General features: G+C 35.8%; 2 protein-coding genes across 2 annotated transcripts in view; one reads left to right on the plus strand and one right to left on the minus strand.

The window, feature by feature from the left end:
* The window catches only part of LOC137260909 (twitchin-like), a 151998-nt gene that overhangs the window by 62223 nt on the left and 70638 nt on the right, over positions 1-19137 (minus strand). Inside the window, exons 22-28 of the mRNA XM_067798445.1 lie at positions 19080-19125; positions 17928-17986; positions 13613-13710; positions 10056-10238; positions 7164-7431; positions 6260-6399; positions 88-226 (exon numbers count right to left, since the gene is read on the minus strand). Coding sequence (XP_067654546.1) covers positions 88-226; positions 6260-6399; positions 7164-7431; positions 10056-10238; positions 13613-13710; positions 17928-17986; positions 19080-19125 — 933 coding nt within the window. The remainder of the gene's footprint in view (positions 1-87; positions 227-6259; positions 6400-7163; positions 7432-10055; positions 10239-13612; positions 13711-17927; positions 17987-19079; positions 19126-19137) is intronic.
* LOC137261962 (uncharacterized) lies at positions 1481-4163 on the plus strand. Its single transcript, XM_067799770.1, has 2 exons — positions 1481-1549; positions 1950-4163. Exons 1-2 carry the CDS (start codon positions 1481-1483, stop codon positions 4161-4163), a joined length of 2283 nt encoding a protein of 760 aa, XP_067655871.1.

The raw sequence follows: 19137 nt of genomic DNA on the forward strand, positions 1-19137 counted from the left end.
AATCTCTTTCGTTAAAACGAACTCTCCAAGATAGGTGAAAAGGCATCAACAATGGATGATGTATTTCTCAAGGAGATATATATTTACCTTCTACATAGAGATCACAGCTAGTGACGGCATCCCCACAACGGCACGTGTACTCTCCCTCCAAGTCAGACTGAGCATTGGGGAACTTGAGAATACATCTGTTTTCTCGCCTCTGGATCTCATATACACCAGGGGTATACTGGAAAACAAACACAGTTTCATATTTTAGACAGGATAACATGTTATCATGGGAACTATTTTACATGAGATGAATTACAGAAGTACAGATGACAGACAATATGAAGGTACATATATGCTTCAGTACGTGTGAAAGACAATGTTACTTTGATGATGATTCTTGTGAATTATATAATATAACATAATCATAGCTTCTATCATATACACAGTTATAGTAATTTTATGATGGGTACAAATGTATTTATATTTTTGTGAAACCACATCAGCAGTTTCTTTGATTTTTTGACTTTCTATGTGAAAACCTGAATTTTTTAAACATAATTTCAAAATATCTTCAATTAAACTCTGATAGATAAAGGATCACAATGCAATAACCATATTCTAACTGTATGGTTATGTCGTGCCATTTTCAGTCATATTTACAAGAGAAGACATATTTATCAGTGGATCAAAAATAATCAATAATAATCATTAATGAATGACTGATTCTGAAAATCAGCACAATAAATAGATTAATGAACTTTCATTTAAAAATAACTACTAGTAATCAACATGTAATATATCATTTTCAATTTTTTAAAATGAATCATCAATATTATTTTAACAAATATGAATAAGAAATAATTTAATATTTTGTACTGCAACTTCTATCATGCTATATTGCTTATATTGCCTATATTGCTTTATGTGACTTTCTCTATGAATGATCAGAGTATCTTACAGCTTAATACAGCACTATCAGCTCATACAAGACAATATCTATATGTCTCGAACACTGACGAGCCAATGGAGATATATTCACGTTGTGTTGCAGTAATGCTTGTACATTAATATACAAGATCATACGACCTTTTCATTGAAAAGCCAACAAAGCAAATACTTGTGAACCTACGTCAGAGTCAGTTCCCCTGAAGTCAATGGGCCATTGAAACGTCTGCTTGCTTTCCATTATTTGTATTGAAATCAAGATAAAGTGATCGGTGCAGTGAAGCGTGACTGGTGAAATGACAGCTAGGTGACAGGGAGGAATAAGGAATATGTTTGCGTATACCCAGTTTAAGTGCGTCCAGGCCCTACCTCACTGTTTGTATTAGCAACACAGGCAAACATGGCCGACAGCTAGTCACTGTCTTGTCACACAGCAATTTCTCAAATCACTGAGAAAGTGAGTCAGTTGTGAGGACATGGAATAATCTGAGAAGATTTCATTTAGAAAGAAAGACACTGAGGTAAAATGAGCTGAGACTGAACAACAATGTATGGAATATATCACGACAATCCACTTGAGCTCCGAGACCCTCGGGGAAGGAGGGTGAAGGAAAGGGTAAGTCACTGTAAAAGTTGTATTTGGTTTCAAGAATTAATTCTCATATTTTTCTAAGAATGTTGAGATTCATTCTTTGGGTTGTATTTGATACTGTTCTGGGTTGTGTAAGATTATATTCAGAGGCCTACCTAACAAAATTACTCATACTTTGTAATGTATTCAGTAAATTGGGTCTCTATACAAAACTGCACAAATTTGATGTTCACACATTCATTAATAGACCACATCAAGAATAACTAATGGGTAATTTATGCTTAAAATTTCAAAACTGAAAGTGAGTTAATTGATTTCAATAGAAACACATCTTAATGTACTTTTCTTGAATTACTCAATTATTTGAAATTTCTGACTCTATTATTTAGATGTAAAGTGTTAAGAATGAATCTGCTTGTTACAGAAGAGGAGAGAGAGACAAAGGAAACTGGAAGCATTACAAAGGGATGATGACAGTGATGATGGGCTAGATCACAGTTCATTGTTGGATGGCCTTGACCTTGATGGTGTACTGGGTCAGCAATTGGTCATGTGGTCATACAAAGACCCAGATACACTAAACCTGTACACACCGGTCATCAGCGATGATCTGTCAACGATTCTACGACTGACCAAGGAGACTCTTCAGTATGACCAAAGGAGCCATAAGTTGATGATGCTGAAACCTGGAACCAACCATCCCATGGACATCTCCCAGTTCTACAAGGTGGAACCTGGGGCAGCCATCTTGATTATGCCTAAAGAGTTGGTGAAGGTCAGCATTGAAATCAAACAGCTGAATATGAAATTTGAGATGGAGGTTGAATTATTGATGACAGTTCTTCAGTTAAAATTTCGGCTCCAGCAGGAACGAGGTTTGGCCATGGAGAGGCTTGATTTACTGTTCAAGGATCAGCCATTAGAAAATAGACAATACCTCTTCAACTATAGGATAGGAAAGAGTTCAACTATCTTCGTCATGGTGCATATACTATATGATATGCTAGTCCACGTTGAGACTTTCTGGGGCACCACATACCATTTGTATCTAGATCCATGTATGACTGGAATGAATGTTATTTGGACAGTGCTACGACGAACAGTGACCAAGAACACCCCAGACATCATGTCCCTATTTGACCTGTACCTACCCAAACACACCCTTGTATTATACCACAAGCGAAAGGTAGTCAACTGGAGCACTTGCCTTGGATACTACCGTATAGATGACAATGATACACTGAAACTATCAACCATTGGTCTTTACCACAAGCTGAGTGTTCAGAAAATGCCAATTACTGATGATTCAGGCAAGGTTCATACGGTCAAAGTGTCCCAGTTTGACCGTTGGTCTACAGTTGCTCTGAAACTGCATGGAATCATTGGAGTGTCTGTGAATCTGATCCGCATCTACAGAGGCGGCAAAGAGGTAGACTTTTCTGAAACACTTAAGAAACAAACATACAGGACACCTCCTATCACGATGGATTTAAGTCTGTCAAATGCTGACCCGGATGTTTTGTATGGTGTCTCATTGAAATTCAAGCTGGGTGATGATGTGACTGAGATTCTAAAAGTGTCATCCAAGAGATCTGTCCGATCAGTGAAAGCTATCTTGGAACAGCTCGGTGTCCCTAATGCTTCTGTGTATGATATGTACCTTGGTGACTATAAACTTTCAAATAGAGATAAAATAGTCACAGCTGTGGAGGATCTCAGTTCTCACGTCAGCCTCAAACTGACTCAGTATCCAGTATTCATCCATACAGCTCAAAATGTCATCTACAAAATGCATGTGTATGCTCAGGAAACAGTGGCAGCCTTCAAGAAACGAGTAGAAATGAAGTCAGGGCTGTCTCTCTCGAACTACAAACTAACATTAGCTGGTGAGGAGTTTGATGAGGGAGATGAGCAGGCTGTGTTTGATACCAAAATAGGAATCAAATCATCTCTGTTCCTTAGGCCGAGGCTGCACTGTGATGTCTTCTTCATCCTGTATGACAACTACCTTCTCAAGGTAAGAGTACCTCCTAGGCCAAAAGCTAGAGATATCAAACAGCTCCTGTGGAAAGAGATGGCTCTCCCTTCAGGAGCTCTAGCTTCTGTGGGTACATTCCTCCAATGGTATTACACTGGTCGAAGCAGCCCTACATTTGCTCATGGTGGAAGAAAAGCTGTAGCTCCTAGAGGATACCATTTTGTTGATCCTTCTGCATCCTTGCATCCGCGACAGGTTGAAGATTATGAAGATCTGCAGGATGACATTAGACAGATGCACAGGAGGAAGGAAGATTTTGAACAGACTTACCCATACAAACCACTGAAGGCAGAGTCAGATCCTGTCATGAAGATCTTCTATGAAAAGGAGCGGTTGTTTGACAGACTTAAGGGAAGATCTTTCTCCTACCCTGCCAAGCTCTTTCCATCATATGAGTCAGTCAAACAGAAGAATAAACATACCAGGAAACACAAAGGTCATGGGTCAGCAGATGACTATGAGAGGAAGAGATTGAAGAGAAGAGCTCATGGGCAGCCTAGGTGGTTCCACAGCTTTGACAAGAGGAGGAACAAAAAGTTGATGGCTCCTCGAAGTCAGGAAGAAATATACCACTTAAGGAAATTGATGGTCAATGCTTGAACCAATTTTGAGAAAAACACCATCACATCTGTTGCATACTCTTGAAGAGTCTCCTGAAACACTGTGCTTAGGTTGTGTTTGAATCATAATCAGGATTGGATTGGTGGGTTGGGAAATCAGCTCAGAGTGGACTTGGTGTTCATTTCTGTTTAGTGACCATCATCATCTCAGTGTGAGAAGAATGTTGAAGAACTATGACCAATTTGAAGTATTTGATGATGAAAACATAACTAGATAAATGGAAGGACAATACACACCAACTGCTGATCTTGAAGAGGGAAAGAAAATGTCAGGAGTGCGTAAAACATTGCCCGTAATTATGCACTGCCAGGAATCATTTCAAAACATCCAAGTCAAACCATTATGAATGTGACTGTGTCTGTATTTGTGCAGGAACAGGCAGTGGATCTTCATCTTACCTCCTTTCCAAATTCAGTTGGCATAATTAAATTAAAAAATTTACCATTCACAAAAATCGGTCCTGTGTGATGGCTACAAAGTGTTAACCCCATTCTTTGCATGTCCTGCAGGACATCATTGGGATATTGCAAACAGTGGTGCAGAAAACAACTTGTTTCTCTCACTCATTCACCCATTAGTTAGTCAGGGAATATCAAATTGTGCAAGGTCCGAAGAAATGTTGGAACAACACATCTTTATGATATGTGCAAGATGTGAACTGGGTTAATTTGTGAATGAATCCTACTGGCCGAAGGAAGTGTTCTGGATTACAAACAACGTATTGTTGTGGTCATCATTGGAAAGGCTATTGCCAGTCAAAACATACTACTAGGATGAAAACAATCTTAATTAACAATCCAAATTCACACAAAAAACATGCAAAACAAAAGTGTTGTTGTACCAATATCCATAATGATTACTCTAGGTTCATATGTCATGAAAACAAAAAAAGCATTTTGAAATTGAATTTTGAGTCAAATCTGTTGATAGTTGTATTTCATGAAATGTAAAAGGGGAACTATTTATGCATGCTTGATTCCAATAACCTTTCAAAATAGATGACCAGTGGTAGATTCTGTGTTGTGTTGAAAAACTCAAGTCTTTGATGGTGAACAGGAAAATGAGTGGAAAACGTGAATGAAAAACATGTTCGTGTGTATAAACTTGTGAACAGTGTGAGGTTAGACATCTAGATATTCACATTGTACTTACCTTTATCTGAATAGTAAATATGTAAATAGCATGTTAATAAATGTAAATAAATAGGCAAATTAGTCATGGTTGTATATGTACATAATTAAATGATGAATGTATTAAAATTATGATATGACTGGGTGTAAATCAAAGAGGATATATTATTCATACAATTCATTATTAAGCATATTTGTAAGATCAATGTTTCTAACTGTTTTAAAATCTCAGGGGCAGGTGTTGTGGTTAAAGCGTTAGCCTGTCATGACAAAATGGATGCTAGCTATGAAGCCCATCCTTGGTATCTAAGCTGCATAGATATTGCTCATGATATTAATCACATTATTGTCTGGTCCAGATGTGAGTAGGTCCATATAGCTTGAATATTGTTGAGTGCAGCATTAAACGACAAACATAACAGAGACATACTGTTATCAGCCAAGATAACATGGCATGAATGCTATAATAAACACGATGAGGGCATAAAAACCCTTAATGGATAATTATGTTCAACCCAAATTATTGAAATTTTTTATTCACCAGTCATCATGGCAACAGGAAAAATGACTTGAAAATACTTCAAGTGAAGTCTTCTGCAGTCAACCCCTTTTCTTTCATTGTCTTTCTTTATTGAACACATTGAAAATATTTCATTGGGATAAAAGCAGAGTGTTGTCAAATCATAAAACCCAACCTACATCATCAGTGAAACTGCACTCACAGTCATGGTACTGAATGGCCTTAAATTATCAGTAATGGTGATCTTTTTGACCATTCATTTAACATATTACAGTGTTTTTAAATATATTACTTGTTTCCTGTTTACTTGTAGCCCTTAGAAATATTCCAGTAATGTTGAAACTATGAAAGTGATCTGAATGAATTATTCATTTTCAACCCAAACACTGTCATCATAAAATTTTTAGTGGTATTCAAAATGTTACCTCCAGTGCTTGATCTCCCTTGTACCACTTGACCCTGGCCCTGGGGTCAGAGATGAAGCACTCCAACATGCCAGCCTTCTTCCTGGTGATCTCATGGTGCTGTGGCAACTTCTGTGTGAAGTAGTACTCAGGCTCCTTGGCTGCAAGGTTAATGCCACAATTAGAAAATCAGAAAGCATCTCTCTTTTTACACTTTTTAAGTTAGTAGAATGCTTCAATTTAGAGAAAGCTGCTGAATATTCTCATCACTATTTTCGATGTGTGTAATGGGTTTTTATTGGGGCAAATATTTAACAGTCTTGCCAGACCTATCTTCATATCTACCAAAAATAATTCCACAAGGCATAAAATGTGTTTGTTGTCTCATTCAAGATAACCCTGGAGTTAGGTTTGTGCATCATAATCTCTCATAAATGACCTTTCTTGTTGATGGGATAAATTCAAATATAAAATTTTTGGAAAATAATCCAATATTACATTATGGTGCTAAGTGTTAAGTGGGTGTGGAGATGCTTTTGCAGTTTAGGATTTTCTTGATATTGTAAGATAAAAAGTTTCATTTGACCTATAATATCAATGACAGTTTTGGTGACAGTTACCAACACATTGCTGGTCAATAGGTAAAGCCTCTCCAGCTTTCAAAAATTACACTGGCCTGCAAGCCCAAGACTACTAAACGGCATTGAGGTTGTGCAAGCTATTATGAGATGTAGTCCACAATGAGAAAGGTCTAAAATTCTGATCAAAATCTTGGTGCATCAAGTTCAATTCAAATTTAAACTGAATAAAATGAAAAATATGTTTGCGTCATTTAAGCAGAACTATCTGCACACATTGATGACCAAAGAAATACTATTCCAACTAGTTCTTTAAATTACCAAATAATATTTCAAAGAGTTCTCACCTTCCACATACAACCAGCCAGATGTAGTAACATCGTTACACTGGCATGTGTACTTGCCACCATCTTCTGGCTTCACATTATACAGCTCCAGTTTGTATTCATGGTCATCATTTGTCAAATGGTATTTGTGGCCATGGAAAATATCCATCTTGTTCTTGAACCATCGCACCTTGGCATTTGGTTTACAGAACTCACACGAAAAGGTAATGCGGTCCTTCCCTTCAATACACTTGACATCATCCAGCTCTTTTAAGAACTTGTCTGGCTCCTGTTGTCATCAAAATAGGTTTTATTGTTCATTGTGTTGAAATTATAATGGTATCTAACATGAATGCTGTTTGTCCAAGTTAAAATGTGTCTTACTGTAATCTGGTGAAGCCAAATATTTTCTATTTAAATTTTCAGAAAAAAAATTTCAACAGCTGAGTTTAATATATGATATTCTTAACCATACAGTATTATATAACTACACGTCATTGCATCTTCCATAAAAGTATGTTAAATTTAATCGATGTGATTTCAAAATAATGATTTACATAAAACTGAAATTTAAAATTTGAAATGAGGTATCACTGTGATATGGTGCTGTGGTTCTTAAGATATGACAAACTCGATGCAGTCAACACTCATTAAGTTGCATGCCAAAGGTAATCTAAAACAATATGGAAATTCAGAGTTAAAATGAATGTACAGCTTTTTGAAATATGAGTTTACAAAGAAACTCAAAATATAAGTGATTATCAGCAAAGTGATTAAGTTTACTTTTACAACACTTTTTGCAATATTTCCACAATATAATGGCAGGGGACATCGAAATGGACTTCACACATTGTACTCATGAGGGTATTCAAACCCAGGGCTTCAGCTTAATGAGCAAATGCTTTCACCACTCAGCTATCCAACTCACCCCTTATCAGCAATAATAGCAATTATGATTCAGTGTGTTCAAATAGGACATGTCTTTGGGTTTGTTTGATAAGGGATAAAATGTTGTTTGGATTAACGTGCCATTATTAATGATTCAAAGGACCAGGAGCATATTTTCTCAGTTTCATTATTCAGTTGACAAAGAACTTAATAACATATCTCTCTTCACATATTTTTCTAATTACATGGTTTCTACTTAATGAGAATCGACTGATTTTGCAATATTTCACTTCTCATGTGCTTGAGGACAACATTCTGTGCATCAGGAATTTGATACTTTCTACAACCAGAAGGTATAGAAGCTGAAAGTAAATGTTTACAGTAAAAAAGCTTTGTTCTATCTAACTATTTACCAACATGCATTCTAAAACTGAAAATCATTTTCCTAAGTACATTTCAATCTATTACATATACAAACATGTGTGACAGAGTTACCAACCCTGCATAAAAGACACCACAAACTACAGCAATGTGAAGCTGAATGCAATATTTTCATGGTATTTAGTGAGCAAGTCTCAAAAACAGTTGCAGTCATGTTTTAACATTAAATTAAAAAATTCTCAACTTGTTCCAGATTCATATCCTCTCCAATCAAATTTTGGAAAGATATCGTTTAAAACTAATTTTTTCATAAGTAAGTCATATTTTAAAATTGGATTTGATGGTTTGATATATTGTGAAAAGTTTAAACAACTCGGTAAGGTGAGCTATTGCACCTGGAGTATTCGGGCTATTGATGTCATGAAGCATTTGAATCACAGTGTACTAAGCAAGGTTGGTATATCTGATCGTGCTTACCTTGTATACAAAACAACTTCCTCCATCTCCAAGGGAAAGAACTCTTTGTGCATATATTTATACAATACACAATATATACTTTATACACTACACCATATACAATACATACTATGATAACGCATTCATCCATGCACAGTTCAATCTGTTCATGCAAAAACCTTTTCACACTTCATAAACCTTGGCAGCTTCATTCAGATAATTATAAAACATTGTAGCTGCATGCTGTTTCTTATACTTACTTATCCAAAGAAATGGACATAATGAGTCATCCTTTGGTAAGGAAACAAAGGCAGAATACATGAGTCTTTTCCAGAAGAAGAAAGTAAGCAGAGCATCAAGTGGTCAGTTTTCATCTAGCACTGACTCCAAAGTTATCTTATTGGCTTCCAGTACATCAGTGCATTGACTCATGTCTATTTTACCATTCTGTGGAACTTTCAAACAGCTTGATTATATTTCTGCGATCTTCTGCAACCCTGAACTCCATCTCCCCCTACTGAAAATCTACATCTTGAGCCTTCATTTAATCTTAAACTCAAGTTAAGCAGTTATGGACCATGACCGTTCTCTTATGTTGCCATCTTCCCCTTTAACTTCATGGTTCTGCAACATTCTGAGAACTTCCCTCGGCCAGTCTCATCCTCAACACCTTTGACTGAAATTTGTCTTTACCATGCATGCGTAGGAGATTCATGATTACTATTATTAATAATATCTTCCCCGCAAACTTCATGACTCTGCCACCTTGTGAGAACTTCCCTCGACCCATCCAAGGCCTTTGATTGAACTTTACTCTGTATGCTTCGAACATGTCAAGCATACGAAAAAGCAATGGAGAATCTTTATTACTATCATCGTTGTACACACATCTCTTCATCTCTTGGTGATGAAGCTGATGTCCCGACGAAGGAATAGATTTATGGATATGTTAGTAGGGTCTATATGTGCAGTGGTAGAAGCTGGTGACATCAACAGCATAGTAAGAAATCAGAACAGCCGACAACATCAAGTTCAGTTAGTCTTTGACCGTGAATTTGTGTACGGGTGCAAAGGGGTTGTTAGGTTAGCTTTCTCGACATATATATTGTGGAAGTTTCTCCAGTTTAAAATACACTGTTAGTTTTTGAGTATCTAAATATGTTAATTATTTCATCGATATATTTATACCTCTTTAATGACGTGTCGCTTTGACAGCGTAGGCCAGTCAGGAATACATTCTGCTAACGATGCCCTACGCATTTGCATTGATGCCCTACGCGTCTGCTGTTCGAGGGCTTCCAGCTTTTCAGCAGATACTTTCTTTACAGGCGCCTCCAGCTCAACTGACTGTCTGCGAGCCGATTCCTTCTGCTATTGATATTAACAAGACAATCTGGTTACGTTTCATTATCACGCATGTTTGAGCTCATTTGAGCTGGGTTAGTAAATTTCACTTTTGAAAGTTCTTCAGCTAGTTATCCTGAAATGCAAGAAGCGCAAGGGCATCTTATAACAGCAGCTGCAGCAATGTTTGTTTACAATTTATATGAATATTTTCAAATTATTCAAATTTATTTGCATAAATTTAGATGAACAGCGCAAATTACTTAAATTTTATCACAACAAAAGTTATTTCAATACTTCTTAAAAATAGTTTTCAAATACTCTTTTCAAAATCCTGAAAAAGAAAGAGTTATGAAATCTCTACAGGATGATTCTAGCTGTTTCTAAAAGCTTACATTTTAGACAAACAGACAAACGATCTAAATGACAAATATTTCTGTTCTAATGCATCTACAACACTACATCCCTATTACCCGTCAAAATGTCTAGGTTAGAGGTCATCCCTGATGAGGGAATAGCTACTGCTGCACCCTCACAATTGAGGGTTTGAGGATGTCATTTTAGACATCAGCATCATGGCAATACAAGGATTCTTTCGCTCACACAGAAAGATGAAGAAACAACTGATTCTCATGAAAGGTATTCTGATCAAGATATACAGTGTTGACCAGAACTTGATCATATACGACAAAAATTTATCTTTTATATCTTTGAACTGAAATATCAGCACATCCTTTTAAAGCATGAGCTTAAGAATCTTGTATACCCTCATAAATGAGGGTTTCTGAAACCCTCATAAATGAGGGCTTCCTGAAAGAAAAATGTTTGGACCAAAACGATAGTGCACATATTATAACAAGGCCACACACCAAAGAGAGGTATGCCCTTCAACTAGGCCAAGCACTCTAGGAAAAGAGAACACTAACACACGTATCATATGATCACACGCCAAAATTGGGCTAAAAACATGAAAAGCCAACATTTCTAAATGCCTAGGTAACATGTAGCCCTAGTCTAGATTTAACCTTGTCTAGCTCAGCATATTCAGTTGATACTTCTATCCGCTCCACTTTTTCACGTCGAGTGTATGAGAACCTTTCTCTTTCATAGCGCTCCTTTCAGAGTTGAAAGAAAACAAAAATATGTTGGGAGCTTTGTGTCATTGGTGTGGGAAGTGATATCAGAGGCAAGCTGCATCAAAACTGAGTGAGTTTACTTTTACGTTGCTTTTAGCAATATTCCAGCAATATCACCAGGGAACACCAGAAATGGGCTTCACACATTGTACCCATGTGGGAACTGAACCCCGGTCTTGTGTGTGACTAGCAAACACTTTAACCACCAGGCTAGTTCACCACCCTCTTTAACCAAGTAATATCTATTAATGTATCTGATCTGTATGTAAGATCTCAATTTTTACTGTTCTTTGGATGCTGAGAATCACAGATGCTCATGATGGCAACATTGCTGCATAGTTGAAACACATGCAAATCTTTGAAAAATATTTCTTTTTCAGTTTCTAAGATTAATTTCTAATTTGATGCAGCTTGCAAGGGCAATATAAAATATTAATAAATTGTATGACAAATTATGTATGACAAGAGTATTAAAATAATATATGAATAGATATCTTGTCGGTTTTAAACCACAGAAATGATTAATTTTCCAACTTTGATCAAAAATAGTTTCTTACAAAAAAGCAGTAGAGAAAAACAAAGAAAAAGAATTCTGATTTTTAATGAAGGTGAAAGTATTGTTAAAGTGTGAGTTCTTACTGAAATAAAGGGTGATGTGCACATGAAAACAGTGAATAAACCACATAAAACCAAGTGAAAAATTAAAATGTAAAATTGCATAACTAAAAATCATATAATGGAAATGTTAAAAAATTCAAATGTTATGGTATCACAGTTGGGAGGTTAGACTGGACACGTAACTGGAATGCAAAGGGAAGATAGGCAACAAGAACATAAATGAAACCAAAGGCTGAAAAAATAATGGAATATGACCGATATTGAGAAATAAGACATGTTAATGGTACTGCACAGAGAAAAATGGAATGTGATATAGCATGTTAATTCTGTGGAATGGAATCAAACTTATGGTCCTGAATATTATTCAGACCAAATCTTGCTTTAATACTAAATTAACCTTTCGTTATAACATCAATTTGAAGAAAACTATTTTAACATTTTTAGTTTGACCAGCTAAAAATTGCTGCTGTCTTCTAATGCCCCATTTCACAAAAACACGATAGCGACAAGGTGATTGTAACTTTATGATTCAATATTGGCTTACAATCATCGTCATGCTACGACTGTTTTATGGAATACAGTATAGGACAAAAAACTTAATACTTAATCCAAGTTTGTCTTTTTTTCTCAATTGAAAACAGGAAGACCCATAAATTGTGATTAAATAAAACATAAAAAACCCAAAAATTGTCATTATCATTATTTTCATGTTATTATTAGTTTTAGGGAAGTATGATTCCATTGCACATTCTGGTCTTTGCAACATTACAACATCTGCTAGCATGAGAGATACGTATTATTAGATGTAGGCAAAGCTCCCATCATTGATATTCACCTGGAAAGTCTGTTGAACAGGTTGCATGTTGCGTACTGCTCAACCAGTAAATTTATGTTTCATGTGTAATCTGGTGGCCATTGCCACAGAACTGTAGCTCCCCTGGTTCAACAATACTATATTCAATTCAACAACTTTGCATATCACAGCCAGCTTCTTAACACAGCAAATTTGGAATCAGTATTAAATATGATAAATTTATTAGGGACAAACTAGGATATATTAAAATCTGTGGCTATTATCTTGACAAACTTTCAAAATAACCGAAAAAGGGTTCAAATATTGCATTTCACCAAAGTGATGGCTGATATAATGTTCAAAATATAACCCAGGTGAGCAACGTTCATCAGAAATTATTATACCATTATCACCTTCTTCAACATCTGAAAGTCACATCCATGAGACAATTAAAATGCAACCAAAACATGATATAAACAACTCTTTAATAAATATATCACAAAAATCTATAAGAAATACTATTTTTTCCAAAATGTACTTATGAAAAAATTTGTGAACAATCTGAAAAACTACAAGACCAACAGATATGCAAGTCTAAATCTTTTGGATTTAATTGAGGCATTCAATATTTTTCAGATAATTTGAATAATAATTACACATATTGATATGAAATTAATCAGTTATCTTCATTTATGGTTCAAACTAACACCATATGACGCATGTCTGTGTTTATTTGAGGAAGGCAACAAATACAACAAGATGTTAAGGTCCAGTGCTAAGCATCTGTGCTCGGAAGATACATCTGGATCCACAGCAAATCTGAATCCCAAACTGCAAACAATCAGACTACTTGCCTTCTCCTCCTCGCTGTCACTTCCTTCTGCCTTCTCCACCTTCTTCAGCCCTTTCCTCATCATCTCAATCTGAGACAAGCGCCGGCCCTTCTTATCCACTAGTCAAAAACAATTACACGAGTTAGTGACAATCCAACTTGTCATTAAAGTTACAATTGCTATTAGCTAACAATGGCCAAAGAGAGGTTTTCATGAGAACTGTTCATATACCTTTCTAAACTTTCAAGTATATTCAATCATGAAACACACTTAACTGTTGTCTATATAACTTTCAATATGTTCTTTGTACCAAAAAATCATATATATTCAATAGTAAAATAAGTATATTGTACTAATTAAGTACATGTTTTAACATGAACTAAATTTAACTAGTGATTTAACTAGTCTAAATCTATGAGATACAATTGCGTAACCATGCTTACTGACAGAATTAATAGGGAAAAGAGTGAAATATAAACATTTCAGTCCCTAATTTTCTTCATACAAAGTGGTGTTCAGAACTTGTCAATATACATAATATTGTCATAACATCTTCAATAATTGGTCAATATTTTCAGGTCATGAAAGCAAAATGGTCAAGCACTTTATTGCAAATGAACCAGCATAAATAAATCACTGAAAAGGGATAAAAATGATTAATACTAGTCTAATTGAATTGGATGGGATGACATGTGAAGGTCTATACTGATGGTTTGAAAGGATTATGCAAATTGATTTGATAAATAATTTATGGGAGGAATGATTGTTTAGTTTAATTGATGGATGATAGCATGATGAAAAATGTTTCTAAATGTCAAGGTCACTGTGGTCAAGGGGCCAAGGTCATTTATGCATATGTCATAAGAAAAAGTACTTTTTGGGCAAGCTAAGCCCAAGGAAGTTGTGTCATTCTTTCCTAAATGTGTCATGAGTAAAATATTTGATACAACAGCATTGCTATTCTTAAATACCAAACTAAATATAAACACAATATGACTCTACTGTCTGGTGAAATAGAACCTTTTGGTGCAAAGGACTAAACAGACATGTAACGATAAGAACAGATAATGGACAATCAGTGTTGAACATATTTTGATAAATGGAATAGCATTTTTTGCTTTTTTTACCACAAGTCTGACTATCATATTTCCCCAAATTCAGGTAGGATTTTTTTATATACCAGATGCAGAAATAATTGATTTTTAAAATACTTCATTCCAAACAGAAGAATGTCTGATGTTTGATCAGGATACAAAGTAAGAAGAAACTGTGTTTTCAATTGTTTTTTTTTCAGGTTGACCTTGAATAATATTGAAACAGTCTGTTCCCTAAACCTGGTAATCTACATATCAAAATATCATTCTAAGCATTCTTTTCTAAAAGGATTACTGTTTTCTGAGTTCAAAAGAATGAAAAGAATTCTACTATACTCAGGCTTTAGACTAGAAGTCACAGATCAATGATGTTGAAACAACAATCAGACATAATTTCTTCATTTTCATATGCAATGATCTAGCAAGGATTTTTACGATTAACATGGCTGACCAAGTCAGTGTTCTTTGTTGTTGTTCAATGTAAGTACTACAAGGATGAAGACTGTGAACAGAAGACACTATGGAGAACAACGTGACAATGATATGATGAGATTACACAACAAAACAAAAGTATATGAAATATGGTTACAACCTGATGTTGCCAACATCATTGCCAATATGACATTGACTGTTATTATGAGATTTAAATATATAAAACAAGTGACATCACCATTTTCACGAGCAACAGAGATTGCACGATTTCAACTTTAACACAAATATGTATTTACAAAAAGACATGACACCTGGAAGCACAATCTGCTCCAATGGTATAGTCCGTTAGATTGCTGATACTAGGATCAAAATATTGTGCAGAAATCATGACAAGGACTTTTTGAAATTGGCTGGTTTAGCTGTTGCCCACTTCATATCATGACAAGGACTTTTGAAATTGGCTGGTTAAGCTGTTGCCCACTTCATATCATGACAAGGACTTTTGAAATTGGCTGGTTAAGCTGTTGCCCACTTCATATCATGACAAGGACTTTTGAAATTGGCTGGTTAAGCTGTTGCCCACTTCATATCATGACAAGGACTTTTGAAATTGGCTGGTTAAGCTGTTGCCCACTTCATATCTTTCTAAAAGTTGTACTTCAACTCTATTAAGTACATGCTTTTCAGTGAGGCATTTTTGGCATTATGGCAAAAATGTTACTAAGACTGATGACCAATTGCAGCAACAGTATAACAAAGATTGATCACCAATGTTGGCAAGATGGTAACCTTGTTACAAAGGCTGATCATTAATTATCACCAATGTTGGCAACATTGCAGATTACCATTAAGATTGACCACCCATTATCATCAGTGTTGGCAACTTTGTTACAGTGTAACATTAAAATTGGTAACAATTATTCAATGTTGGCAACATGGTTACTGTAACCATTACTGATGTGTTACATGGACAACTGACAATAGTCAGTTATAATAGTGCATATTGCCATTAGCACCACCAACACAGATAACACATACAACGTGTATTACATACAGAACCTGTCAGCTGCAGAAGGTACAGATAATAAGCTTATAATAGCTGGGAGGGAGGTTTTTATCGGAGGTAGATAACAGAGTCATTCAATATTATTTTCAAAAGATGAGAAATATTATTTTTAATCAAACACCTTTAAAATTAGAAGAGTAATAATTTGCAATTGTGATTAAGGTGTAATTACAATTTCTTGTAACTTCATAATTATAAATTTTGAATAGTTGATGCATACGTTATAAATTATTCAAATGTAAGAAAGATATTGCATTCAGTTTTCCTAATCAAGAATATTATTTGGTCTATTTTTCTAAAGAGAAAATGAGAGTCATAACATCAGACTTATTAGTAGACTTTGTTAGAGAGAGATGTCAAGAATATTTAGCAGATTAAAAAGATTTGAGAAGATGAGATTCAAGATAGTGCACAGAAATGTCCAGGTTTAGATGGTTAGAGATAGGGCTGTCAAGAGGTGTTATCAGATTACGTTTAGAAAAGAAATATTGGCTGAAATCGCAGCTAACTGAATACATCAACATACATATAAGCTACAAACATACAGACAGACAGACAGATAAATACCTTCCTCTGGAAAAAGGAAAAAGACAAATGAAATATTATGTATTTTTGTGCATTGGTGAAACAGTACAGGTGCAAAAATTGCTTATTTGAAACAAAAAGCATGACAATTTCTGTGATTGCTATTAGTGTGTTGAATATATGGTGTTGAATAAATTCACAATTTTCATTATTATTATTATCACACAGTGTTCAATGTGATCATGTGGTTTAAGCTTGAATGCCTGGTGTCATGACTTACATTGTGTTAAACATTAATATTGTATTGAGCATGAACACATTGTGTCATACATAATATTGTGTTGAGCATGAAAACATTGTGTTAAACATTCATATTGTATTGCACATGTTGTTTTGAACATTCACACTGTGCTATGCATAAACACTTTGTGTTGAGCATCCATATTGTGTTGAAAAAGAACACTTTGTGTCAAACACCCATATTGTGTTGAACATGAACACATTTTATTTAACATAAACACACTATGTTGAACATGAATAACACATGTTTTGAACACACAGACACATAAACAAATAGTACAAATACATTTGTGGACATTTAAGGACACAAATGGCAATGAAAACCTTTGAGATGTTCATGGTAAAGGATGTACAAATACATTTATACTGATATTGTGAATGATGAATTTGTGACATACCAAACCAGTGTGCATTAAATATAACTCTGGCAAGGAAGAATAATATTAAGAATTCAGTGATATTAAAATTGTTAAAGAGTTTCTTTACAATGGCTTATTTTCTTTTCCTCTGATAACTGAAATTTGGATTTGTAAACAAGCAAAATATTGTTATGGATACTCAAAGACTCTTTTAATGGAAAGAAAGAGTTCATAGCTTGTGTCCTGAAAGCTGACATCACCTTGCAATCAATATAAAGCTACATCTTAGTTAGAATTGATAGTACTTGATCCATATATCCAAATAGCTGTTTCGAAATCTCAGACAATAATCATTGTTGATTATCTCGTGAAACAGATTAAACCGGGTCCAAAAGGTAAAGAAGTTGTGAAAGTATGATGGAAGATTTAAAGTTGATGACACCAGGTGTCCACGAGAGGTGAAGTATGTCACAAGACGGATGGTGAGACACAAACCGTAATTGAGTTTCATGGAAACAACACTGTATAATGTGAGATTTCATGAAGGTACTGGAACTCACCTGGTTTGAGATTTCCCCAGTCAACACTATCATCCTCCTCCTCTTTCTTGCCTGTGTCTCTGAAAGGATTCAGAGAAACAGCCATCACATCTCTATCAATATCAGAAAAGCATGACTGATTGAGCTGGGCTTAACACAGCTTTTAGCAATATTCCAACAATAACATGGTGGGGGACATCAGACATGGGCCTCACAGACGGAACTGAACCTGGGCCTCTGGCATGATGAGTGAACTCTAACCACTAGGTTACCCCACAGCCCCAGAAAAGTTTGAAGTTAGGCAGATCTAAGATGTTTATCACTTTAGTGAAGCCTACAAGCACAGTAGGCGTGGTGGCCAAGGCGCCAGGCTAGTGATCCAGTGATGTTGAGGTGCTGGGATCGAGCCCACATGTGACTGGGTGTAACAACCTTAGAGTCAACTTTATGTGCAGACAGTGTTGTCACAACGCCTAGTGTACAGTACACAACCCCGTGCACTTAAAAGAACCCACAAATCCATTGCTATATAACCAGATGGTGGCCACATGAACACGTTCAAACACCTAGTTGTGGGTACAGCAACATGCAGTGAACTTGGACAAAGTACTGTGACTATATGGCCCAGTCCACACAGCTGTTAATGGGTACCTTGTTAAGATGAGAAAGCCACAAAAGCTCAGTGGGCCTGGTGGCTGCAAGAGTTGTACACTCCCCAGGGAGTTGAGACTGATAATATGACGTGCCACTGAGATTAACATCCAGCTATCGAGGGGAAAAATACCAGTGCCTTGAGGATGCACTAGTGCATGGCTATGTGGGCTATATAAATATGCTGTATCCTATATATACAAGAAGAGTGAGTGAGTTTAGTTAAACCACTTCAGCATTATTTCAGCAATTTGTGGAGGATGCCATAAATGAGTTATGCAGATTGTACACATGTGGGGAATCAAACCCAGTCTTCAGCTTTATGGGTGATTGTTTTAACCATTAGGCTACCCCACCTATGAGTTAAGAGGTGAAGCAGGGAATGTCATCTAACACAGAATGGGAGAGTGAGTTAAAATTTTGTCATCTCAGCAATATTTCAGCCATATTCTAACACTGATGGTAGACCAACCCATGTTTCACTCATTGGGCAACTTATAGTGTTACTCCCTTCAGACTTACCTGTGCTTCAGCAGAGACCGGAAATCCAGGGCTGAATCCTTGGGATCTGCAATAAAAC

This window comes from Haliotis asinina, chromosome 14 (genome assembly GCF_037392515.1).
Source record: "Haliotis asinina isolate JCU_RB_2024 chromosome 14, JCU_Hal_asi_v2, whole genome shotgun sequence".
NCBI classification, from domain to species: Eukaryota; Metazoa; Mollusca; class Gastropoda; order Lepetellida; family Haliotidae; genus Haliotis; species Haliotis asinina.